General features: G+C 42.1%; 1 protein-coding gene across 1 annotated transcript; it reads right to left on the bottom strand.

The window, feature by feature from the left end:
- Window positions 1–7: 7 nt before the first annotated feature.
- On the bottom strand, window positions 8–27009 carry tubgcp6 (tubulin gamma complex component 6). The gene is made up of 25 exons (XM_080868359.1): window positions 26745–27009; window positions 25547–26352; window positions 25218–25381; window positions 24396–24609; window positions 22910–23068; window positions 22457–22578; window positions 22235–22298; window positions 22024–22133; window positions 21786–21877; window positions 19626–19765; window positions 17633–17782; window positions 16068–16149; window positions 15404–15492; window positions 15132–15247; window positions 14146–14284; window positions 14022–14069; window positions 12065–13877; window positions 11466–11627; window positions 9022–9190; window positions 4851–4992; window positions 3038–3232; window positions 2312–2444; window positions 1392–1605; window positions 706–899; window positions 8–498 (listed from the first exon to the last, which is right to left on the bottom strand). The coding sequence occupies exons 2-25, from the start codon at window positions 26330–26332 to the stop codon at window positions 407–409; spliced, it is 5589 nt and encodes a 1862-aa protein (XP_080724485.1). The 5' UTR covers window positions 26333–26352; window positions 26745–27009; the 3' UTR covers window positions 8–406.
- Window positions 27010–27668: the final 659 nt, after the last annotated feature.

The raw sequence follows: 27668 nt of genomic DNA, 5'->3' as shown, positions 1-27668 counted from the left end.
ATCCAGAGAATAGAGATTTTATTTAGAAAAGCATCTGCTGTAGCATGTACATTTACCTGACACTTATAGTTTTTAAAAATATACACAGCTGTGTGCACACCTCAGCAAGTGATGTATTACAATAGTGTCATCTCAGTCTTGCTCACACTCTCTCTCTCTCTTTCTCACACACACACGCAGGCAGGCAGCACAGATTTATTCAAAAGCTGTTTTTAATTATTCAAGTACATATTAAATTCTGCACACTGATTCAGGATGAATGCCTAAAAACTTTTGAGTGTCACAGCTATGTCCTATAATATACTGCAGGCAGGATTTAAAAGTATTTTGGTCATGAAATGAAGGTGTAAAAAAATAATTACAGACATATTAAACCCACTTTTTAGAAGAAAGGATTCCTTTAAGATCATGAGTCTTTGTAGTAGTTGTTGAAGTTGATGCGAAGCAGGAAATCTTCTAAATGTGGTTGATAGCCTCTGTTCACCAGCTTGGTCACCACTGAGAGAAGAAAGGAAGAGACATTTTTTAATGCTTTACACTCAATGAAACCAGTTTTTCAGCAAAGTCAAAAATACTAAGACTGCACAGACTAACTTATTTATTGATGCCTCACGTGAACCCCTAACAAACCTCTTTGAGCTTAGAAGGAAGATAAACAAGCTGAACTTTCATTCATACAGACAAAACAACATTCCCTGGCCTTACCTTTGAAAAGAAAGTGAGAGTAATACTTGAAGGTATTGTACGACTGCTGCATGGCAATGAAGCTTGGGTGCACTGCCTCCCCCTGCTGTTTGTCCCAGGGCTGTGCAATTAGCTGGGCCCGAAACTTGAGGATCAGGCTGAAGATGCTGTGGATGATGTTCATGACCGGAGCTGCTTTCTCCGTCAGCAAACCCCTGGAGAGGCGACGAGTGCAAAGTTTAAGAGACATGACAAGAAACTTCGGAATGACTTTCAGACGGGCTGAAGTTCGACAAATACGAGTGTGATACTGACAACCTCTCCTAATGAGATTAAATCTTTCATGGAGTTCGAGTTAGCCTCAGATTCAGCTGGAATTTTAATTAACTTGTTACGTGGAGGTTTAATTAATTTTAGATGAAATTATGGGAGCTAAATGCTACTTTGACATGCTTTGCCCGTACAGAGCCTCAAGAAATGTTGTTAATCTGCTGAACTGCAGCTGTGATCACTCAAAAGGCTGATTTTTGTTGTTGAAAAATGTATTTCATTCAGAATTTTTGATCTTGTTTTAAATTATTTCTTGACCTCTTAAAATAAATAAATTCGCCCAAAAACTAGTACCTAATCTATGCATAGTCAACAGAAAAATCAAACGGCAATAATTACTTAAGCGGCATTTCCCCATTTGCAGTTCCAGCACTCACCTGAAGATGGCTCTGTTGAGGTAGTCTGCATGTGTACGGTGGATGGCATCTAGGTCGTTGGCAGTGGCCAATTTGGCTGTGAACTCACTCCAGGACACTTGCAGGATTTGATTAGCGATGTATCCCTGTATCACCTTGACAAAATGCTGCATCTCGTGTCTGTACAGCTGCAGCTGACGGAACTGCACCGAGCGACCTGCGCCTTTCACCAGCGCTGAGAGACACAAAGGCCATCAGAACAAGTTATGCTCAGTGCTGCAAGGACCTAGAACATAAACATCTGCTGGTTACAGACTCTGACACGCAAGGATTTGTGGCTGGTATCAAATCAATGCAATAATCAAAGCCTCCAGGCTCTCTGTATTCTCTTAGTGTAACAAAAGGCTATTACAGCTGACTTTGGGCTCTGGGAACTTGTAGCAATCATCTTTTTTTGTTGTTTTGTTTTGACTTTTTGACAAAAAGTCAATATATATAAATCATTACAGAAAATAACTGATAGCTGAAACTACATTTATGAAACAGACTTTGGTGGATTGTATTTCCTGCATGTGGGACATTCACCCAGTTTACAGATGAAAACTACTAAAGGATCTGCCTGAGTCATAATATTATTTCTGTATTATTAATATTAATTCATTTAGGGGTTTTTTTTATCCATCCTATCAGGACCTCCATTTATGTAGTCTACACTGACTTTAACTGATCAATATCACCTAACCCAGGGATGCACACGGTTTTACAACAATCCCACAGGTCTGAGGTTTGCTTTGTATAAATAAATAAAAAAATCTCAACATTCTCTTCCATGTATATTTTATAAACCACTGCAGCACAACAGGGGAGATTCTGAACTCTTGCTTCTCAGAGGTAACCTGGAGTTCAAGCTGGGTTCTGAATCAGCAGCTCTGTCCTCTCACCTGTTCTCTTGAGGTGAAACCAGACATCACGGAGGCTCCACACCATGTGTTTGAGCTGCAGCAGGAACGAAAACAGGCGGTTGTACTTGTTCATGCAGCTGTCTGTGATGATGATATTCAACGGCCAGTCGACCTGGGAGATGTTGCGAGAAAAAAAAGAAGAAAAAAATGTAACTGCTGTAAGGAAGAACGGCACGTGGAGCTTTGAGTGTGAAGGAAAAAGGAGCTGAGAAAAACAGGTAAAGAGAGAGTGATGGATGATGTGGGGGAGGAGAGGAAAAAGGTGTGAGTGCAGAGACGTTGAAAGAGGAGGTGAGAGGATTGTGAAGTTAAGCCAGAGTGGTGAGAGAGAGGAGTTAGAGGTAGAAGAAAAATTGGGTGGAGAAATGTGCGGAAACAAAGCGAGAAGGACGAGGAGGGGAAGTGGGCCAGGACAGTTAAGACTGAGATCCACCAAAAACAGGAAGAGTCTGAGAGCCAAAGGAGGGAACGAACACTCAGGGCAATATGTGCAGCATTAGTCATTGCGCATGTCACCTAAAAGACGCGACTCCAATCGATCTATGAAGTTGAACCATTTAAGTGTGTGATAAGCCCATTTTCCACACCCAAAGCAGTTTGTCAAAACATGACAGGCTGTCACAGTCAAGCTGCCACTCAGGCTGAGACAAGCACACCCATGCAAGGGTACTCGCTCATTTACCCCATTAAAACACTCAGCCTCACCTTGTAGCGCAGCTCCAAGCAGTTAAGAGAGTCCGGGGCATGTGGGTGGAAGGTCTCGGGGAGGAAGCGAAGTGCGAAGGTGAAGTTTCCAGCCAAAGGCGTGTCCCCGTGTAAGCTATACTGCAGGGCCTTGCTGAGGATGGAATTCAGGACTAAGGGAGTTAGGAGCTCGCCTGGGGTTTGGCCACTGGCCAGCTGGGTGGGAGATGGGGGAAAGAAGAAAAAAAAGTAATGTGTTGTTGGGGCGCATGTTCATATTTAGAAAGAGCTGATTGACTCATTTAGGGTAAAAAGGAGTGATAATAAGTGAAATCTGCATTTAAGCTGGATAAACAAAACCTGTCTCGTGAGCGTCAAGAGACAGGTGTACCTGATCATTTCATCAGAAAGGCAAGAAGGTGTTAGCAAAGGCTGTGCTTGTTAATTCCTGGCAGGAAGAGGTTGAAGTAAAGAGTCTAGAAATATCACACTGATGCTTCGTGTGCTTCAAAACAAGCAAACAGGGATGGAATTGGATACAAATTGCTTACAAGGTTAAAAGTTAAACCTGCTTCTCTTTATGAACGAGCCCTAAAAGCTCTAAACAGAAAAGCACAACAGCATCACCGCTGTGATATTCTTGAGATTTATGAAATATTAAATATTTTGCAAACCTAATTTTGTATTCGGATGTTTGAAAATGGTTCGCAGTACTGCACGGCCACCTTTATAAAGATTTGTACAACTTTGCTCACAGCAGATGAGCAGAACTTCAGCATTAGTGTTCAAGGTAAATCCTAATAGACGCTCCACTTTTGTGCAGAATCGTCTTTTTCATTTAAGTCCATTAAAGATCTTAACAAGCTCCCGACCAATTTGAAAAATGTAGGTTTTTAATATCTCTTCTCATCATCCAAAAAACTGTCCACACGAATCACCGAGCGCTCATCTTTTTAAAACCTTTTACAGCTTTTTCAGCCACGTAAGTACTGAGAGCATAGTCTGGCTTTGAATGTAAAGTGGACATGAAGATTTTATAATGTGTATGTGTTTTGTTGGTGGTGTGGTGCTGGACAGTTTTTAAGATTTCATGAATATAATATTATTTTGTTGTGCTTTTATTTAACGTTTATAGTTTATTTGTTATTGTGTCCACCTGTCCAGAGACTGCAGATGAACAAACACCAACTCCTAAAAAGAAATCTGGCTCTTTAACTGCTAAATACTCCAATAAATGTACTATCCACTTGCTATGTTAGCATGCAGTTAGCAAACAGTGGTATTTTAGACATTTTTAAAATAGAAAAAGCTCCCTCCAACCCCCATATATACATGTAGTCACCAAGTCTATTACTAATATCAAAATATTGATCTGATGCAGCTTTTTGGAAATTGGGTTATTGCAATTTACATGAGCGATGTTGTGAGATTATATGTGACAGAACCACAGTGCACACACAGGCTCCAGGGTACTAAATCACATTTGCAGGAGGACATACGAACCCTTAGAAACTGACCCTCTGGGTAATGAGGCAAGAAACGACTGCTATCTAACTGTGGCGTATACATTCTAAAACTGTGTTTAGAGTTATAAATGACCGGGGAATTTTCAAGGTTACCCGTGCCTGCTTTTTACAAGCAGACAACATTTAATACATGCAGCATAAATAAAACAAAATAAAAATAAAAATTCCCAAATGGAGACCGGGCATTTGACCTTGCTCTGAGATTCTCTTTCCTGTCCGCTGCTAGAATTCAACACCAGAGAGAAAGAGACAACCAGCCCATTTCAAATAAAGACAACAAAAAGATATGAAGCACAAAAGAGCGTCACCTTCTCAAACAGCAGATCGCTGAGGGACTGCGCAAATTCGCCGTCCTCCATCAGCAGGAAGTGGCGCAGCGCCTCGAAGTGTCTTTCCACACCGAGCTCCACAAAAAAGTAGTCCACCACGGCCTTGTTCACTAAAGATACACTGGGAATGGAAGGTGAGGAAAGGAATGACTAAGTTAAGTTGAGAAAAGTTTGTGCTGACTTGCAAATTTCATACAGGTTGTAGACAGTACAGGCATCAACCCTACTGAAGCTCGGAGAATATACCAGCATATTATTTTTCACCCCGTGGATGGCTTTCTATGTGGCATTACTTTAAATCGTCTCTCAGCAATTCACATTTATAAAACAGTCTGATTGTGAGAAGGTTCTCTTTCACTCAGAAGTTAGCAAGGAAGAGTCGAAAATAGATTTCTGTCAAACTCCACTGCATTGTCTATGCATGGAATAAAAATGTGTTAATAAAAATTACGAGCTAACACTAAATATTCGGCACTCTGTGTGCAGTGAGGGATGAGAAAGCCATTTCTTTTACACACAAAGGCTTGACTGCATGGGGTGCAGGAACACTGCAGGTGAAGACTGACAAGCTTGTCTGGAGTTCTGATGGAATCTTAAAATGGATGAAAGGCAATAAGAATTTAAATTATTCCTGCAGCTCCGAATAGTGCGCATGCGCCAACCAGCGTGCAGCCTGTTACAGTCGCTCCTGCTTTTCTCTTAGTTTAGCTCTTTTTTCTTACGTATTCTTTTTTTTTCTGACTTGTATTTTCCTCCGTTTTCTATCTCTTACTCAATCATGTGGATTGAGAGAGTTTTTGTTCTTCTGGTGGCCGTGGAACTGTTACTTTTATCATGGAACGGGACCGCGGCACATCTCCTACACGCACGGACTGTTTACTCCAGAGATCAGCTGATCGCCCTGATGCCGGCCGGCTCGCTGGCCAGGCCCGCAGAAGTGCCCGCAGAAGTACCAGCTGAAATTTGGAGGAAAACACATCGGGGATGCAGAGGTCAAGGACAGAAGAGAAGAAAAAAGGTGACGGTGAGACAGCGGAGGCTCGAAGCGAGGAGGAGGTTTAAACCGTGTCTGCCGTCTATCGTGATGGGAAATGTGCGATCGTTGGCAAGTAAAATCGACGAGCTCTCAGCACTGGTACGGAGTCAGAGGGAATACCGAGAGTGTAGCCTGATGTGTTTCACCGAATCATGGCTGCACCAGGTCATTCCCGATGAGAATGCTTCCGTGGAAGGCTTCCACACTGTTCGGGCGGACAGGGACAGCATCGCTAGCGGTAAGCGTAAAGGAGGTGGGCTTGCTGTTTTAGTTAACAACCGGTGGTGTAACCCTGCCAACATAACAGTCAAAGAAAGGATTTGTTGCCCGGACACTGAACTGTGTGCTGTTGGACTCAGGCCGTATTATTTACCCAGGGAATTCTCTCACGTCATCTTGGTGGCTGTTTATGTTCCCCCCTCTGCTAACCCCACAGCTGCATGTGACACTATCCACTCTGCCATAGCTCGGCTACAGACTCAGCACCCGAGTGCCTTTATTGTGATCTCGGGTGACTTCAACCATCTATCACTGGACAATACACTACCAACATTCAAACAATATGTGGACTGTCCCACCAGGGGAGAGAAAACTTTAGACTTACTGTATGCTAACGTCAAGGATGCATACAGCTCCTCCTCCCTCCCCCCACTTGGTAGGTCAGATCATAACCTGATTCACCTCACCCCCCGCTATGTGCCAATTGTGAGGAGGGAACCTGTGACCACCAGGACTGTTAGGAGGTGGTCAGAGGAGGCAATAGCGGAACTACAGGGCTGTTTCGAGGTGACCGACTGGGAAACACTCTGTGAGCCTCACGCCGAGGACATCAATGGGCTTACTGAGTGTATCACAGACTACATAACTTTCTGCACCGACTCCATTGTTCCAGCTCAGACTGTTCATTGTTACCCAAATAACAAGCCGTGGGTGACTAAGGACATCAAAGCCCTCCTCAACAACAAGAAGAGGGCTTTCAGAGGGGGCAACAAAGAGGAGGTGAGGAAGGTCCAGGTGTTACTAAAGGACAAGATCAGAGAGGCTAAGGACAATTACAGGAGGAAGCTGGAGTGGAAACTCCAGCAGAACAGCATGAGAGAGGTGTGGAGGGGCATGAAGACCATCACTGGATTCAGGCCAACCAACAGCAGGGGAGCTGAGGGAGGTGAGAATAGAGCCGACGAGTTGAATCTGTTTTTCAATAGATTCGACACCACAGTGTCTGCTCCCACCCCCACAACCTCACCTGCAGTCAGCCTGGAATCCAGAGCCACACCACTGTGCCAGCCTCTCTCTTCACATGTTGCCTCCTGTGAGATTCCTGACACCCCTCCCCCACCCATCACCTTCACTCAATACCAGGTTGAGATGCAAATGAGGAGACTTCACTCAGGCAAGTCTGCTGGACCAGACGGAGTGAGTCCCCTTGTCCTCAAGGCCTGTGCCCCCCAGCTGTGTGGAGTCTTTCATAAACTGTTTATGCTGAGTCTGAGTCTGCAGAGGGTCCCGGTGATGTGGAAGACATCATGCCTCGTCCCTGTACCAAAGACGCCTCGTCCCAGTGGCCCCCAGGATTACAGGCCCGTGGCACTGACCTCCCACATCATGAAGACCCTGGAAAGGCTCATCCTGGACCAGCTGCGACCCATAGTAAGACCACATCTGGATCCCCTTCAGTTCGCTTATCAGCCTCGTCTCGGAACAGAGGACGCCATCATCTACCTGCTCAATCGTGTCTACACCCATCTGGACCAGCCGGCGAGCACTGTGAGGGTCATGTTTTTTGACTTTTCCAGTGCTTTCAACACCATCAGGCCGACCCTCCTGGGTGATAAGTTAGCAGCGATGCAGGTGGATGCTTCTCTGGTGTCCTGGATTGTTGATTACCTGACAGGAAGACCACAATATGTACGTCTCCCACAGTGTGTGTCTGACAAGGTGATCAGCAACACAGGGGCACCACAGGGGACTGTCCTCTCCCCCTTCCTCTTCACCCTCTACACCACAGACTTCAGCCACTGCACAGAGACCTGCCATCTTCAGAAGTTTTCTGATGACTCTGCGGTGGTTGGATGCATCAGCAGGGATGATGAGACAGAGTACCGGGCTGTGGTCGACTCCTTTGTCACGTGGTGTGAGCAGAATCATCTGCAGCTCAACGTGGCAAAGACCAAGGAACTGATCGTGGACTTCAGGAAGACCAGGAAACACTTGACCCCTGTTTCAATCCAGGGGGTCAGTGTTGACATTGTGGAGGACTATAAATACCTTGGAGTACACATTGACAATAAACTGGACTGGGCTAAAAACACCACAGCACTTTACAGGAAGGGCCAGAGTCGTCTCTATTTTTTGAGGCGACTGAGGTCCTTCAACATCTGCCAGAAAATGCTGAGGATTTTCTATGAGTCTGTTGTGGCCAGTGCGATCCTCTATGCTGTTGCATGCTGGGGGAGCAGGCTGAGGGTCGCAGATGCCAACAGACTTAATAAACTGATCCGTAAGGCCAGCAATGTTGTGGGGATGGAGCTGGACTCCCTCAAGGTGGTGTCGGAGAGGCGGATGCTGTCCAAGATAAAGACAATGTTGGATAACACCTCCCACCCACTCCATGACATGTTGGTCAGTCACAGGAGCACGTTCAGTGAGAGACTGAGATTACCGAAAAGCACCACTGAACGACACAGGAAATCATTCCTGCCTGTGGCCATCTCCCTGTACAACGCATCCACTTAACACACTGTTTGCTGCTACAGCTACACATGTTTCTTTTCCAAATATTTATTTATAAGTGACTTATGTATGTATGTATGTATGTATGTATGTATATATTGTACTATTCTTAGTTAGCGTATTGTCTGTCTTGTCTTAATGTTGGTTTAAAATGGAGCACTGTAACAAAAAATAATTTCCCCCAGGGATCAATAAAGTATTCTGATTCTGATTCTGATATACTCGACTACAGCTTAAGTGGCCTGAATAGAATCTATGAAAACTCACACTTGCATTTCTCTAAACATTGTATTTGGCTTTAAACACAGACACTCGGTACTCACTTGTTAAGGATGTTATTACCATTTTCTAACACAAACTCTTTTTTTTCCAGACACTCACTGTGTGATGAGCGGTGCAGTCACAGAGTGTTTTATAAGGACTGGCAGGGAAACCATCTCGCTGAGTTGGACAGCTGTGGTGTCTGTGGCTCTGTGGAGTGTGGGGTCCACAGGAAGGCCCCAGGGGCCCCGAGTTACCTGCTTCAGCAGCTGACACGTAGGGGAAGAAGCTGTGAGAGAGAGATGACAGGCATGCCGCTGAGGAAATATCACTCTGACGACTGCAAACAACAGTGCCGTGCCTCAAAGTGTAAAAAAAGACCCAGAGTCATTTAAGTAGGTGAAAATGGACTCAAGCAAAATGTATTTTTCAAACATTTAACCCTCTCAAGGCAGGCGTTGCTGATTTGCAACAGTTAAAAACTAACAACCTGATTACCCCACATACATATTTTATGAGTTTTTTTACTCAGAAGTACCACTGCAGGACTTGGTTGTGCATTAGCAACAAAAAGTTTAATTTGAGCCTGAGAGGGTTAAGCTGTTATGAACCAAATGATTAATCAACTTATTGAGAACCAAAGCCTATAAATGAATATTGCTTATACTTGTTTGTTACAGCCACTGAGCTACTACCTTAACTCTTTACCTATTGAAAGCCTCCTAGCAGTAACCTTTATATCTGTTTTCTGAACTGAGCTGTTTCTCTCATATTTCAGGCCTGCTTATGGACCAAAATGAGAAATCCAGAAACTATTCTAGTGGTCGTCAAACCACATTTTTATTGATATATACCGAGGTGTCAAAACCCATCATTAAGGATCCTGGGGAGGACATCAAATCTTCTTTATAGGGGTAAAGAGTTCAAGGTGCTCTGTAATGCTCATTTCCAGCTCCATATTAATAATATTGAAGTTGGTATCTTATACTGTGCCTCTGTCATCTTCTGAGAGAAACCTTAAGGCTGCTCTTTCAAAGAGCCTATTTTCTTCTGCCCGTTTGGCCATTACAAAGTTGGAAAAGCAGGTGAGTGGGGCTTCCACGGTCACAACCACCAGCTCCATCCCTCTGTGACATCACAAAGGTCCAGGAGTAGAAAAATGTGTCAGTAACTGAGTGTTGAAAGTTGTCTGAAGTTTAGCTTTTAGGCTTACTGGGATTATTTGCACATATGCTGACCTTATTATTTGAAACTTTTGGGAGTAACCATTTATTTGTACATATAGGATTAAAATGAAGGAAAAGTAAATTGGGTCTAATTAAAAATTATTCAGAATATATACAATTACCATCACTTTGATTTTCTTGAAAAGCTATAGCATTTACTGCAAGTTGATCCTGTCATTTTGTGGGTTTTCCGTAGCCTCATATCTTTCATAAAACTTCCTAAATTATTGCTCCTGACTTTGCTCAGTGGTGTGGAACACGTATTTGTCTGAGTAGATTTCCATGACTGATTTCACAGTAACTCCAGAAACAGGGATGAATAATAGCAGCATGACTGAATGTTGAACACAGAGTGAACAAGACAGGATATTACTCCACCGAGCCACGAGGCATCCCACCCGAGCATAAAGCAGACCTTTATGAAATATTACTGCTTTTTATGCAAACCTTTGCTTGCTGATGGAGCAAATATTCAACAGCCTCTGGATTTGCAACAGTCCTGAACATGTAAAAATAATTGTTTTAATTTACATCAAGTATGTACCACAAGACTAGGCTGTTACACATTTTCACTTCTTTGCAATTTGAAATGATGTTTTAAAAAGATGTGCCCAAGGCCTACTTGGCGTAGGCTGCAGCTATTTTAATTTCTACAAGAACAGATTAGCCTTAAAGTGCTTCATGTGCTGAGTTTCATCTCATTTTCAGCAAAAAGAAAAACATAGCAGTTTTAAAGGAATTATTTGTGGTTCGTTAATGGCACAAATTAATATAAATAGTATTAAAAATGGAGAGTAAAAAAAGCTCTCTTATAAAATGAAAAGACAAAAGTACATTCATTATTATAAATTGTTGATATTTACAGCACTTCTGTGAGTGCCGTTCATGTAAAATTTTGAAACGAACCTTTTTCAGCTACTCGCTAAGTATAGACAGATAGGCAGGCAGATTAGATACACAGATAGATAAGCTTATTATTTGAATGCACTGAAAATGCATTTGAAAAGGTTTTATAAAACAAAATCCTACAAGCCATAAATTGAAAATATTCTCTTGGGCACAAAAACATCAATGAGCCATTTAAATAGGAACAAACTGTTTCCGTTTTGCTGCTGTGCTGGATTTTGAATGCCAAGTACAAACTGATCAATTACACCATATGCACCTACATTATGTTACCTCTTATCCACAACACACAAAGGAGATGCCACGAGATGTGGCCAGAAATACTGTTCCACCCCACCCCTCCACCCCTATACAAGTCGCACTTCACTTTGCCCTCAATAAACAAGTCCCAAAGGAGCCGTTCATTTCGAGCCCTTGATATTTTCAACTAACCCATTAGGTTGTAGCAGTCCTCATACTGTTCCACCTGGTATTGGGCAGCCAAAGCCAAGAGGTATTCCTGCTCGGACTTTTCTCCAGGGGACAACCCTAAACAGGTTGTCCAGGACCCCATGCCCTCAGCCAGCTGCTCACTGGGGCATTCTGACACAAAACCTAAGGAGAAGTGTAGACTAATTACTTTTTACAAAGAAAGAACATAATTTACAGTGACGTCTCAATTTACACTACATGAAAAACACTTTACACTTCCAGCTTTTCACACCTTCATGCAAAGAGTCAGGTGACACAAATTTTGCCGTTACAATAAAACGGTGATTATGCTAAGCTTCACATGAAAATGCTAATGTGAAAACAGGGTTAACAGGGGTAATACACTTCAGATATACTACTTAATACCCCACTACAAGCCCCGAGACAACAACGTGGATACAAGGAATAATAATTTTGCAAATGAACACTAAAGAGCTTGGGTTCAATTTTATATCCTCAGAGTTCGTAACATCTTAAAAATTACTGAGTGTAACATGTGGTTAATTACATGAATGTCACAACAGAATGTGTATGTGTATAACACAGGCTTTGTTTCGTACCTTTGTTGTATTCATTGCCCTTTACTTTCTGCTGATTTCCAGTTTCTTTGTCCTTCACCACACATCCAACACCAAGTGAAGAATCTGATGAGTGTCCATAAGTACTGCCTGGCAATGGGGCAGGTTGTGGCTCAGTCCCCAACACCACACAGCCTATCCCCAGTGTCGAATCAGACGAGTGTCCATAGCTGCTGCCTGGCAGCGGTGATGGAAGCGGTTCACTTTGAGAAACAACACATCCAACACCTAAATTTGAGTCTGAAGAATGGCCGTGGGCACTGCCGGGCAGAGGAGACCGCTTGGGCTCATCTCCTGAAACTACACACCCAACACCTAACGCTGAGTCTGATGAGTGTCCGTAAGAGCTTCCAGGCAAAGGCGACAAGGATGGTTCTGCTCCAGATACCAGACAACCTGGCTGAAGGGTGCTGTCTGAAGCGTGCCCGTGCTTACTCCAACGAGGTTTTGCTTCGGGAACGTTGGACACAAACTCACCAACCTTTATATTTGCGTCAGAGGAATGACCGTGGATGCTGGGAGCAGGGAGTGGTACAACAATCTCCGATACATTTTCTCCAACTTGAATATGAGCATCTGAACTGTGCCCGTGAACACTGGGCGAAGGTAGAGGGGAAACTACATCTGGAATGAGTTCCCCAACTTTTATGTGGGCATCTGAGACGTGGCCGTGGACATTTGGAGTAGGAAGAGGAGCGACAAACTCTGAAACGTTTTCCCCAATTTTGACGTGAGCATCGGAAGCGTGACCATGGACGTTAGGAGAAGGTACAGGAGCATCGACTTCTGAAACATGACCTCCAATTTTGATGTGTGAATCTGATGCATGGCCGTGGATGTTCTGCGAGGGAAGTGCAGCAGTTACCTCTGATACATACTGTCCAATCTTTATGTGAGCATCAGAGGAATGTCCATGGATGGTGGGTGAAGTTTGACTGACATCTGAATGAGGACTGGAGAGAGGCCTGTGAAAGTCTGGCAAAGGAATATTTTTTCCATCTTTATTGTGTGTGTCTGAGCTTTGCTCTTTAGCGCCTGTCTCCTGTGGCTCCACGCCACCATCATCAGAAAGACTTGTCAGGACTTTGTGATCACCTTGGTCACCTTGCACAGTTGTAGTGGAAAGAGCCTTGTTAACCACGTCATCTTTGGATTGTCTGTCTTCTGGTTTAATTTCGAGAATCCCTGTTTTTGCATCCTGTTGGAGTATAGGTGTAGATTCCTTTTGTTCGTTGCCTGTATTTGAGCCACTCTCATCCACCTGCTGTGCTGAGGCTTGTGAAGGTTGCGCGCACACACTGCTCTTTTCAGACTCCTCTGGGGTGTGCAGGCCTAGAGAGCTGGACTGAGAGGCTCCGGCTAGCAGGCTAGTTTTGGTTACAGTTTCCTGGATTTGAGGAATTTTCTCTTCAGAGGAGATGTGAAAGGAGTGGTTTTGGATCATGTCAGGCAGGACTACAGGTCCCCAGCGGGGCCTGGGCTGGACTGACGCTTGGCCAGTGATACCCTCAAGTGGACTAAAGGGGGCACTGAAGTCATAGTCTACTAGTGGAGCTGTAGGACAGGCTTTGGGTAGGTCAGAGCCAATCTCCTGTAGAGCCATATCTACCTGCTGACTCTGAGACTTCGGAGACTTGGGAAGAAAGTCACCGATGTCAATTTCCTCAGAGATGAGGGCAGGGTCCGCTGTAACCTGTGCAATCTTTGGCGAAGGCAGATCGTGTGGTGGTGATACAGCTTCAGATTCTTGAGCCTTTGTTGTCTGCTGCTCTGACAGCTCCTGGGTGGGAAATTCCTGTCAAGATATGTTAACAATTCAATATTATGTTTCTGGAACACACATCAAGTGACATGAAGTGAAAAAAGACTGGATGTTCAAAAACTAGCTTGTTGTTTGTCGTGGAGGAATCTGTTGTGCTGAGGGAGCAGGTGACATTACTTCCAAATGAGGTCTCTCCTGACCCAAGGGATATTTTTCCAATATGGCCTGGAAACAAATCACAAAAGGTTCGGTTACAAAGTTTTGGTTACATGTCTTTGTTTTCTATTCATTTGTAACAAACCTGAGTTTTTTGCCCGTCATCCCTGAAAAAGTGAGCACGAGCTTCATCGAGTCTCATTCGCTGCACTCTCCACATGGCTCGTCTCTCTCTGCGAGCTGCTTCCTCCGATAGACGGCTGTACTGAGCGATCAGCTCCTTCCTAGAATTAAATAAATGGAAAAAAGAATGTTAAAGTAGCTGAAGGTCTTATCCTCAGTCGCTTACTGAAGTCTGCAATAAATGCTTGTATAAATGGCCCTGCCATTCCCGAACTGACCATTAAGTGATTTTTTTTATATTTGTGCTAACGTTTTATTCATATTTGTGCATGACTGTGATGTATCCAAAATGTTTGCCCCACCTGAGCTTGTGGTTTAGAGGGACTCTGAGAGTACTGGTAACCTGTGTGCTTATAATACGTGTTGGCTTTAATTAGAACTAAATTCCTCAACAAACTACAGGCAATTAATCAGTAAGACCTGCAAAAACATGAAACCTGTGCTTTCCTTGACAAAAGCCTTATTTATCCACACATGAAAAGAATTTAGTTTTTTGCCTAGCACAGCAAGAACTGCACTACTTTTTTATTCTTCATCCTGCAGCTGAAACACAATAATTTCCCTTGTGGGATCAAAAAAGTATCCGTTTATCTATCTATCTATCTATCTATCTATCTATCTATCTATCTATGGACAGTTAGAAGGTATTTATATTTTGAATAATGCAAAGGTTGCACCAAGGGAGAAGTAAGGATGTGAACTGTTTGGAGGAAAAGCTGTAGATGACAGGTGTTTTTTTTTTAAGCTATGGTACCCTCTGATCTCGGCCATGTCATTGTAGTAAATAAAAGCTTAGTGTTCACATTATTTGCTCATGGTGCTGAATCAGTTATGGAAATTTGGCACATTAAAACACGGGACACAGAACTGATGTCCCATCATGTTTGCATGAGTAGGTTGATATAGTTTTTTCAAATAAAATCTTAACAGCTGTAAAGGCAGTCAGACCTAGCTCTCTGCTCCAGCTGCTCCTCCAAAGCTTGAAGTCTCTTTTCTCTGTCCCTCAGCTCTCTGGCAAAGCTGAAGTCATCCTCCTCCTGCTTCTTCTTGGCTGCACTTCTCCACTGGCACCACACGCACATACATCATTACTGTTTATCACATGGTCTTTTCTTACTATCTGAGGATCACATGCAATACCTGACAATACACAGTTTAATCTAGGCACTCCTATTCACACACTTTTTTTTACCCTCTCTCTCTCTTTCATGTCTTACTACCTCTTGCTCCTGCTCCAGGTGCTGTTTCAGTTCCTCAAAACGCTCCCTCTTCTTGGCCTCCTCAGCCAGACGTTGTGACACCTGGCGCCCTACAGGAGGCGGGGGAGATAACAGTGAGCTGTTTACCCCTCCACACACACAGAAAAGTACATAACATTCTTGTCTGCCTCTCGCACACACTTAAACAAGACAACATCACCATCTGCCCCATATAAACAAACTCAAATATGCCCGTGCCAAGACACGCAAAGCGCATCAGGCTGAACACTCCCCCCCCCACCCAGCCACCACTGCCCCCCAACAGTGCCACACATCCTCTGAAGTAATAAATGATGTGAAGAGTGAGAGCTAAACTGTGCAAGTGATGATTAGATTTCACAACCCATGGTACTGGAAAGTATTCAAAGCCTTCCTCACTGCAATTGCCCCATGCATCTCCTCTGCTCTCCCGAGGGGTGGGAATGGAGCTGAAGGAAGCTCTCGCATTTAGCAATCAACAAGCGAATCAGGCTTATACTTAGAGTTGAGCCATTTGTTAAAGGTATACCCAGCAGGATGTGGGTTATGCATGTACGTCACGCAGTATATAAAATTCTACTTACAGTGTATGTATGTGTGTGTGTGTGTGTGTGTGTGTGTGTGTGTGTATAAATGTTACACTGACCGCGGATGCTCTCCAGGGTTTTGGCTGCTGACTCTCTGACCTGATTGATCAGCTCCTGGCGTGCCTGCTCTGCCCTCAGGGCCTAACAATAGACAGAAAAAAAAATATCATCATTAACAAAGATCTATGTCCCTGCCCTGTCTCTCACCTCTCCTCCCCCTCCTCAGCCAGAGGCTCACACAAGATCCGCCATACAAGCCAGGTTGTTACACTAAATCAAGTACAAGCTCGAGACTTCATCCACATCATTTTAATGACTGGCTGCTGAAATCCTCTGTACTTGAAGAGCAGTGCCACTTTGATGGATTGTGTAATGTAAAAAAAAAAAAAAAAGCGGAAAAAAAAAGTTCTCCTTTCTCTTTGACTTACAGGACCAAGACCTGTAATCCAACACTGTATATAAAAGATGGACACACCCTCTGGATCTAAAAAGCATAGAAGGAATTTCTGTAAAAAGATCATTGTCTGGATATGAATTTGCTGAATCACAGAACAAGATTTTAAGCAGTGGAAGCGTCCTGGTTTCTGTTTTTCAGTCTGATTACTACTAACCAATCCTGGCTTTCTTGGCATGCAGGCTAACAGTCAGCAAAAACTTTGGACTGTATTTGCTTAACTGCAATCCTGAAACCATCAACTGCTATTTGACAGTAATCACAGTTTCCATAAGTTTAGTAAAACTAAATTACATTTTTTTTTAGTTTATTAGTGTAATCTGCCTAAGGAGGATGTATTAAGACTGAGTCAACTGCCTTCCCAAACTGTTGTGTTTGTATTGAAATATCTATTAAATTTACTCCAGCTGGTAGTGTAAGACTGCACACCTTTGGACCAAGAGTCGCAAGTTCAACTCCCGCCCGGCAGTGGTATCTAGTAAGGGTCCTGGCTATTCCCCCCATGCTAAAACCAAGCCCTGAAATGGTGCAGCCATGTCTGCAGCCTGTCTGCTTGGAACATTTCACTACATGTTGTACTCTGTATGATAGCGTATGTGACGAATAAAGGTTCTTTGTTGTTGTTGTCCAGAAATGGAAACCAAACTGAATTGAAACAAAAGGTAAATAAAGACTGAAATGAATTAATGAAACAAAAATACAAAACTAAACTGTGTTCACAGATTAATGTGAAAGAACCCTAAATCTGCATATACTGTTCATTTGGGAATAGACAGCCCCATGTAGTCCAGTGTAACTATTGTGTAAGTCTGCAGTATCCTCATTTTTTAGTCAGATACAACCCCCTGTTGTTGTATTCCGTTTCAAAAACCTAGCGAGACAACTGCCAAAACGCCAAACTTAGGCTTTAAATGCTAGTCCACAAACCAATGGATGGCATCTTGGTGGCTATGTCCATATAAATATGGACTACATATAGTCTATGGTAATGATTTGTCTTGTTAAAGTTCCTTTTTCACTGCCTTGACTCTAGGCTATATAGCTGAAAAGCTCTCATAAATGTAACTGATGATTTTGAGCAATGAGAAAATCTCAGACTCAGAAAAAAAGAAGAAGAAAAACACATCACAGACATCTAAGATGCACAAGAATATCCATGTGTGTCATTACTTGTTCCTCCCTGCTGATAGCACTGTGCTTTGCAATTCTCTCCATGCGTCCACGATACACTGCACAGTCTCTCTCAATCTCCTCCACCTCCTGGAGAGAGAAGGTGACAGCGATGCGGGGTACTGGCAGCTCCGACCAGCAGATGTAGTGCTGTGGACACACAGTTGACAGAATCTTAGTATCATAAAAAGAGGGAAAAAAAATTTCACGGATCAATTCGGATGACTCATTTGGTGGATTTTGACATATTTTATAACCCCAGAGTTTCTTTCATATTAAAATATGTGTTACCAGCTGTCTGAAAATGTAACTCATTTTTACAGCTACCAGCACAACACAAACTAGCAATGAATTTAGGATGATGTTGAAGACCGGTATGGGAATGAATTTGAAATAGAAGCTATGCAATGACCTGGTTATGGTGGTGCTGCTTCTAATTAAAAAAAAAAAATCAAAGTGTTCATTATTCCATCATACAAATCTGTTATACTGTGTTTAACGAAGAAAGCATAATGCAGACACTGTAACTGGCCTTGTTCCCGTTTATGATCTTATGACTGCATGGGATTAAATCAGAGTCAAACCTTCAGAAACTGTATTAATTACTGCCAAAATTGAAAAACTAAAATGGATATCAAAAGATCCCCTGGCCCCAAGACTTCAGAAATGAATAATTACATTGCCTGTGACATAAGACACTTCACAAAATATGGAGAGTTGTTTTTTTTTGTTTTTTTTGTTTTATCTAAATCACACCGTGCCTCTTGTGCGTTTGATTGTTTCATGTAATTATGTTACCATGAATCAGTTTTTGTACTTTTATTCAAATATGTATGGTTTCCTTTGTGCGCTTGTTTTGCATATCGGTTTTATGCTGTACATTGCATTATGCATTTCATTCAGAAGATAACGGTAACAAAGTATTTCTTTAATTAAAGACATGGATTCATGTGCCATATCAGCTAGTAAGCACATTAATGCCCATCACTTCACTCTTGTGTTTTTAATCCATAAATTCTTCCTAGGTATTGATAACTACCCTGCAGGCTAGAAAGACTCAAGCATCAGGGGAAAGAACAGAGAGAGGAAAAGTTACAGAATGCCAATTAGAAACAAAGGTCCTACAGCTTAGGTCATGGAGGTAGGGAAGTTATGCAAAATACATTTTCATGAAAACTTCACCACTTTACTGATTTTTCCCCTGGTTTGCTATATAAGTGATTCATTTACTTACAATTTAAGTTCTTTTTGGTCAAATGTGAAAACTTTCTACATTCTCTTGTTATGATACTAAAGTGAATGAATTTGAAGCTTCAACTCCTGGTTGACAAGAGGCGGACCAATTTACTGGCAGGCTAATCTTTTTCAATTTATCAGGATGTGTATTTATGATGGTTAATAAATGTAAGGAAGAGAAAGAACAACCACCCTTCAACCATGTTGACGGTGCATAGTTTGTCCACCAAAGAACACTCTGTCAGTGTACATACGACTAATGAAAACCATTGGAGAATATTTTTGACAACCAGCTGAGTGATTTAAAAAGTAATATTTCATGATACCTAGGACACCAATAGCAATATTATTCTTTCCAAAGCAGGAGTCAAACATGAGTATGGAAGATGAAAAATCTGCCTGACAATAACAGGAAATGTATCACAATTCTGATGACAGCATATTAATAAAGTTTCAAAGAGACCACGTTCCCATCTGTTGCAGTAATGATTGTTTTTTCCACTATTTCTGGCCAGTATGGAGTTTCAAGTGAATAGAATTTGTACTGTGGCATTTATAATCAAGCACATACAGCCAGTTCAATTGATATCAACAGCAATAACAGAGGAAAAATGGCTAGGTACTTTTAACCATTTCTCAACATGTTTTCTGTATTTACAAGACTCAAAAATTCTATACTGGGCAAATTAAGAAGGCTATCTACGTTATATGTATGTATATCTACATAAATGTGGATCTGTGAATGTGCAAAACAAACCTGTGGGCAGCAGATTTTGAGGAAGTTGATAGTCTTTCCACACACATACACATCATTGGCAATGTGTCTCAAGAAGACTGGCACACAATCCTCCACATCCTTTGAGATCAGAATGTAGCCTTGGACCCAGAAGTGTTTGTCTGCAGGAATTCAAAGATGTCTATTACATGTTGTCCTACAATTTAGAGTAAGTAGTTTTCGTGGTCCATTATGCCTCTTATAACAGCACATCGTACCCGGCACTGAAACATCTTAAAAGCAATGGTGGTGGAGTAATACCCAGCCCATGCTGGGGCTGAAACTTTTCCTTATTAGTATGACTTACGGGGCATGGCAAAACTCTGGCTGCTTGAATTAACTCTTGGAAATTGTTAGCTCTTAGCTCAGTGATCCTCAGCAAAAAGTATAAGAGAACATGAATGCACGAGGCTTCCAGAGCTCTTTACAGAAAGCCCGCGGCTTGCCAAGAAAGCTTAGCTGCTGATTGCTTCCTTGGCCGATGGAGTTCGAGGAGAACAATGACATTTGTGTGTCCTCCAAAAAAGCAAGAGTGTGAAGTGCAGAGGTTCGCTGCAGGAGTTGATGAGGTGTAGCCGATGAGCAAATGGACCTGTTAGTCAGACAAAGCTGAGGTGGTGGTCTGACCTTGAATGGGGTGTTGCATGACGTACAATATTTGGACAGTCTTGATTCATGTAGCAGTATATATATGGAGTAACTGTCAAAATGGAAATAAAAAGAAATGTATACAAAAATGTTTACAAAAAACGAATAAACTAAAATGGGATGCTTTCACGTACAATTCTGCCTGGCTAACAATTTAAAAACCAGAGAACCAAAAATCAGCAAAATCCAAAAGTTGATACCATCAAACGGCAAACATTTTTTTCTTACCCGAATAATTAAATTATCAGCCAATTAACAAAAATATTTAGTGGTTAATCATCTGTTCAACTGACTAATCAATCACTCAGTGACTGGACTGACACACATATCTTCATACACGTCACTACCAAGCACAATCTCATACACACACTCACGCACACCTTCATGCACCAACGTACTTTTTGCACAATACTCACTCTTTTGCACATCTATTGCACTTTTGCGTCCTCACTGTCTTGTGTCTGTATCGTTGCGCTCTGTCTGGTGTTGCACTGTCTTTGTTATGTTTTTTTGCAATTTTTGCACATTGCACTTTATGTAGTCCTGCGTTGATTGTCTGTTATACATCATATGTAGCACCATGGTTTGGAGGAACGTTGTCTCGTTTCACTGTTTACTGTACCACTGCATGGTTGGCATGGTTGCCACTTGACTAATATTCAATTATTCTCAAATGATTCGGTGAGATTTGAACCCTGGCCTTTTTCTTTTTTTTTTTTTTTTTTTATTGTTTTTTTTCTGATCCTTTAAGGACTACACCCAGGACTGTTAACAATAAAAAAATAATATATAGCTGTTCATCTTCTGATAATAGCAACAACAATCAAATGACAGATAAGCTACAACAACATTTGTATATAGTAAACAGCTATTGTAATGTTTATTTTTCAAGTTTTGATATTAATGAAATTAAAGCCATTACACAATACAGATAAGATGACCACAGATGAAAAATTAGACATGACAATGAAAAGCAGTGTGAGCAAAGCAACATACAGAGACACACAAAGTCCCTCAGATCCTGCAGAGTACAAACGAGTCTATTTTGGCCTCAAAGCCTCTTTGGTCTCTTCTGGTCTCCCCAAGGGATCAAGTCATTAATAAAGTCATTAATTTTTCTGGAAGCAAAAAATAAATTCAGCAGGTCCATGTGTGTCCATGGCAATTAAACCAGAACCAGAATAGTTGTACCAGCTAAAAAGAATAAAGGACCACTACTTATTTGTATGGCTTACTGAGTGAAGATATCTCTGGTTCTTCCAGCTGGGGTATCTGATTCAGTTTCCCACTGATTATCGTGCAATAACGTCATGACAGCTTTTATAGACACAAGGACAAATCCTACTAGGCAACAAACGCTGTAATAAAATCTATTTTTTTCTGCTCAACTATGTATCTGGCAGGTTTTTCATTTTCAGAGCCTGGAGACCGAAGCCAAGGTTTTGATACGGTGACATGTGTGTATATGTGTGTGCAAGTACTGTGTCTCCTCACCTCTGTAGCTAAGGTATTCCTCATTGACCTGGATCATGAACTCTCCATAAACATCACGAAACACGCCACTGTACACCCAGTCAGACACAAACCTAAGTGAGGCACAGAAAAACAAAACAAAATAGTGGTGTCACTCTTAGACAGATTTATCAACCATTTAGCTATATCACTAAAATAATATAGGATATATTTTGCTGTTTTCAGGATGCCTGTCTGCACGGGGCGCATAGAAACTGACCGTGTATAAGGTTCACAGCTGCTCTTCAGCAACGAAAGAAGAACAGGGTAGTTCTCGTTGCTGCAGTTATTCTGTGCTTCATTGTACAGGTAGGACAGCAGTTTAACACCCTGAGGAGAGCCACACGGTACTAAACTGACAACTCATCTGATAGGCTAAACACAACTGTGATAGAAGACATATTGCAGTTTGCAGATAAAAGAGCACTCACCACAGGGAAGGTGGCCTGGCCTGCACCCAAAGGCCCATCCACACAGCACAGTTCTGACAGGTATCTTAGATTAAAAGAAAGCAAAGCATTTTTGATTTGCTGATATTTACATCAAGGTCCTCTTTGAAAGGATATGGCTGTACTGTCAACTAAGTGAGGTGGAGGTTCAAAATGACAAAGTTAACACCAGAAAACCAGCGTGTAAAAAGCATTTGACCTCACCTGAGTTGGCGACCCACTTTGCGGAAGAGAAAGCCAATGGTCAGCAGGCTAAGAGTGGGTGGCGTACTAAGAACGCAAGCCCTGTAGTAATGCAGATACTTCCTCAAGCCACCGGTAAAAGCCTAAGAGATGGAATATATGTTCACAGATTAAAATGCATGTGGACTTCTTTCTGTGTTGGATTTTGTTGCCTGCTATGGACTGCTTCATTTAGGGCACTTTAATTTTTTTCTTTCCCTGTTTTTATATATTATATAATATTTTTAGACGTATTTATTTATTTTGCTGCGTACGCAAATAAGATGCTCATGTGTTTGTCTCAAAGTGCCCATTCAGGAAGATTATTTCCAATTTCTGAACACAACACTATTAACAACAGTACAATGCAAGCAGAGAACTTAGAGGAAATAATTTGCAGCGTTAGTGGTATTAACGATGCTTATGCAAACATACCTGGAAGACTAAGCCCTTCTTGTCAGCACTCTGCAGAGAAAAGCGGCTGAGCCTCAAATAATAGGTGCCGTACTGGGCCAATTCCCCCAAGAGACGAGACACGCTCTCTGGAGAGGCTCCTGACACACACACACCGGGCCTGACGTCAAACTGAACACTCTAAGAAGGGAAACGCATATTGACAGATGGTGGACAAAACACAATAAATAACTGTACAGTCTAATAAAATCCAATAAAACAGCCCGGCAGCAAAGACTATCTTTAGTGCATTCGATATTGAATTTTGCCAAGGCTGTAGAAGAGTCACGTCCATGGTGATTTTTGAAGGCACGGCTTCTGCTGGTATTATTTTAGACTGCATCACATAATCTGCTGTGTGTTATTTTTGTTATTTTTTTCTTTCACATTGATTTTTTTTATAGAGATATTTACAGTACTTCAAGACAGCACACATCTGGGGGCCTTGATCCACAGCCTTGATTGCACTTGCAGTAAAGAAAACACCTATGTAACTATAGAAACAAAATTTGACCTCAAGGCAACCCAATGAAGGAGGCAGGACTCACTTAGATAACAATATACACATACACATATATACAATATATTCTTTATATAGTTTCAAAAAACCAAAAGTGGGCGAGGGTGATGATTATTTATTTGGTTTGCCAATTTTATGAGAATACATTTAATTTCCTTGCACTGCCATATGCCCCTAATGCATTCTGCCGTCATTTATAGCCATCCTTGTTTCTCTCCTCTGCTCCGGCTTCACTGTGTGTAAAACCACTCACCATAAGCACAGAGCAGGGCAATGAAGCAAAGTAAAGATTGCATTACTCGAGTTGAAGACAACTCGCCACATTACTGCAACTGCACAAAAAGCTTCCCAGCAAATGTTAATCTGCGTAAAACAACAGGGGCAAATGACTGAGATTTGTCGTTATAACAAAGAAGGAAGTGGGAAAAGCTATGTCTGCCCCGTACCCCCTGGGGCCCCACCAGCAGCAGTCAGCCAAAGGGAAACACTGATGTTAATCATAAAAATATGCCGGAGAGTCAAGATAAGGAATTGAGAAGTAAACAAGATAAGTAGGATGCACTTTATGTTGTAAAAATAAGTATAATCTTCTGACAAAAAATAAGAATTTAATGGGAAACAATAAACTACCAGCAGAGCTCCCCTGGGTTTTTGTGTTCAGAATTAGGAATATTTTATTTTATTTCATGATCATTTAATCAGGCAGCTGACTTAAGCATACACTTCACACTGTTACATTTTATGAGTCAGTACAGCTTGTTTATATGCACGAATTTCCCATTATATCACATTCCAGCTTCTCCTTTTAATCTGTTTTTCTATTTGTAGCATGTCACGGCGCTTTTAGTTACTTTTATCACTTCTGCCTGACAGACTACTAAAAAACAAAAAAAAACAAAAAACAAATAAAGTGCATTTTAGAGACTAATAAAAGATAACGAACTGCACCTGGTTGAGAGGAAAAGTAGTAGAAGCCACTCCAATCAGGACGTTAAGGAGATCAGACACCAGTTGCTTCTGGGAGTCCAGGGGTAAGGGGAGGACAGGAGACGGTGTGCTCGTGCTCACCACCCTCATTTCACCCTCCCAAAGCCGATAGAGCTGATCAAAGGCCTCCCTGCCTCCCTCTGTTAGATAGAAAGACTCCCTTTTTCCAGGTGGGCTAGTGAGACAAACGAGGCATTCAGTTCAGTTTTCCAGAGGGAAGAAAAATACAAAACCCAAAAAAACTAAGCAAGTGGGCCTCTCCAATACCTTGATGACTCTGTAGTTAATAGTGTATGTGTCATTATGTCATTTTCTAAACTAAAGGCTTTGGTTTTATTCAGGATACTCTTGAATTCAGTATCTACCAGCTAAAGTGGATTTCTGTTCATTTATATGTCACAGATTTTGTTGTCATTTAACATTTAGATGTTTATTTATATTAAACCTCACAACCCAAACACAGACTGGTTTATTTTTTTCAAAAATGCTTTTTTTCCACATTTTCATTAGTTTGGCATCTTCGGTCTTACAAAAACGTAAGCAAGCTTCTATGATTCAATCTATCATTATTTATATTTTTTTCAGCTTTTTCTGGCATTTTATAGACCCATCAATTATTTCAAAAAGGCAGAACAATAAAACTATGAAAAGAATCAGTAGTTGCTCTCATATTATAGTGAGGAACTAGATTTACAACTGTTAGTGGGTTACAGCTGTTTTTTTTTTAAATACGAAAAGAAGTTTGGCATGCTTACAGCATAATCAAATTGACACATCACTTACCAGCCAACAGACTCCCAGCAGCGGCGTCTTCCAGGCTCAAATGTGCGTAGAGCCTCCCAGATATCAAAGTCTGGAATGGGGCTAGGCTCTGACTGAGAGTCTGGGGTCAGGTTGGAGGCTGACTGGAAGCCCTCATCTTCACACTGATCTAAACAAGGAGGCACCTGCAGAGAACAACAAAGAGAGAGTGCATAAAGCAATGCAAAGATAAATTATTTAAATCAAACACTGTGCAAATATGAATACGCTGAGCTGCTGAAGTGGACATATGATAAAACAGCCTAAGCTAAACTAAATATATTACTTAAGGATATAATATGGTGTCTTACTCGTATCGCCAACCCTGTTACATCAATATTACTGGGGATTGGAGGCAGATCTAGTCTTATGTCCATGTCTGAGGTGCGAGTGTGCTGGAGTGCTCCAAACAGGGTCAGCCTGGTCTCCTTTTCAAATCTTTCTTCTGCTTCTAGTTTTGTTCTCAAAGTTAGCAGTCCTGTGCCAGGTGGAGCATCCATCAGCCTCTGAGTTCCATACAGACTCTCCAAAGTCCCCCATTCCTCCCCACACACCAGACCCCATGCCCGGGCCTCCAGCCTCTGCAAGTCCTCACTTTGGTAGCTCCATGGTTGAGGCATCCGCAGCACAGGCCTCTCTCTTCTCATATAGTCCCTGCTGAACGAGGTAGGGGGAGGAGGTGCCGACCCAGCAAGGTTCACAAGAAGGTCAAGGACTGCATCCACTTCCTTCAAACCAGAGTATTCTCCCTCCGGCAGCCTCCCGAGCTGCTCTTCCAGCCTTTCTGCTTCCTCTCGACAGCCAGCCACACGTAAATCAAAACATATCATCAAGACTTTATTTCTCGGTGGTGTATTAGCTGTGGCACTCAGTCCTGGTGCAGGTCCTTTGGTGCCATCTTGAAACAGGTTAGACAGGAGGGCACCGTAGGCACGTTTTTTAAGAGCCCTGTGGAAACTTTCTCTTGAGACTCCTCCCAGTGCTCTGCGCTTCCATGACACCCCAGAAAGGCTGCAGTCACACAGGGCACTCAGCAGTTCAGTGATGCTGCTGCTGGTACAGCTGGGCATCATGCAGTTGTTAAGGCTTGGGTTCATGGTAGCTCTCTTGCCTCAGCCTGTATGAGTAAAACAAACAAGTTTTAGGTGATTGCTTTTAGAACAACTGTAACTATAACAGATGTTTTCCTAACAACACATAGACATCAGACAATAACTCAGTCCAACCAACACTGGTAGACATATTACTGTTGAATACTTCCTTTATAAACCACAGTATACGTACGTGTGTGCGTATGTATCCTATACATAGTGCGCTTACTCTGGCTGTTTTTATATGTATACTGTGTCAGCTAACTAGCATCACCGTTAGCCTTATTAGCTAACGTTTGAGATATCAAACGGCATGTTTTTGTTTCTTTAGCAAGCCCTGTGCTGTTCCGAGCTAAAACTATATTTCCTTCTTGTAGTTTTCTATCTTCTTGGTATAGTATTATATGTATTAATTCACCTGAAAATTTGAACCTTGCATCCACCTCCAGCGACTCCTCCCGTGCATGCTACCGTTTGTTGTGACCAATGTACCTCTGCATCGATTAGCCTTCCAGCTACGTTTAAGCGCAATAACAGTCGGACCAATTATATATTTATTTCGATTTTGTTTTTTACTTCAGCTACAAATTAATATGCAGTGTTGCTGCACTTAGGAGCTAAAAGCAAGCTAGGCGCCTCATTCATCTTCCATCGTCCGCCGCAAGGAAACAAGAAACAGTAGATCTGCCTCCCCCTGTCTCTGATTGGACAATCAAGTTCTCCTCTGCAAACGACTGGCTAATGATACTGCAGAGGGCAGACTGATTGGTCCGTTTTGTTCGTCTGTCAGGGGATGAGAAAAGTGTCATTTGTAACCGCGCTTTTGCTGCATTCAGGTGTTACACGAAAAATGTACTTTTGTCTACTATGACAGGACACTTTTAAGTAATTGACGATAATTATTAATGAACAGAACTCTTAAAATGACAAAAAAGAGATATCCAGAGAAAACACTTTCAAAGCTACTGCAGCCAGTACTGCTTGTTTGAGAGTAAAATCGTTTATAAATAGACCATTTCAATGATTTATCAGCAAAACACCTAAGCGGTTTCCACTACTTATGGGTGAATACATTCTAATTACAGACCTGATGGTTGAATATGGTCTCCTCTTTTCGCTGATCAGATTCCTGAAAAAGTTGACAGGCACTCATGCAGCCTCCAACAAATATGCATTCCTAGTGTGAATGCAGTTAATGACCTGGGTCAAAACTGATAGGTTCAGTTTCCCAGAAATGGATCAGGCCTACTAACCATACCCCCGTCCCCAATGGAGGTCTTTGCTGAATTTATCTTTAAGTCTAAGACTAGGAGTAATCCCTGTCGGAAAAACCTGCCGATAG

This window comes from Rhamphochromis sp. 'chilingali' (assembly GCF_963969265.1).
Source record: "Rhamphochromis sp. 'chilingali' genome assembly, chromosome: 2".
Classification (NCBI taxonomy): domain Eukaryota; kingdom Metazoa; phylum Chordata; class Actinopteri; order Cichliformes; family Cichlidae; genus Rhamphochromis; species Rhamphochromis sp. 'chilingali'.
Note: the sequence above shows the minus strand (reverse complement) of the source record. Positions and strands in the feature narration are given on the sequence as shown.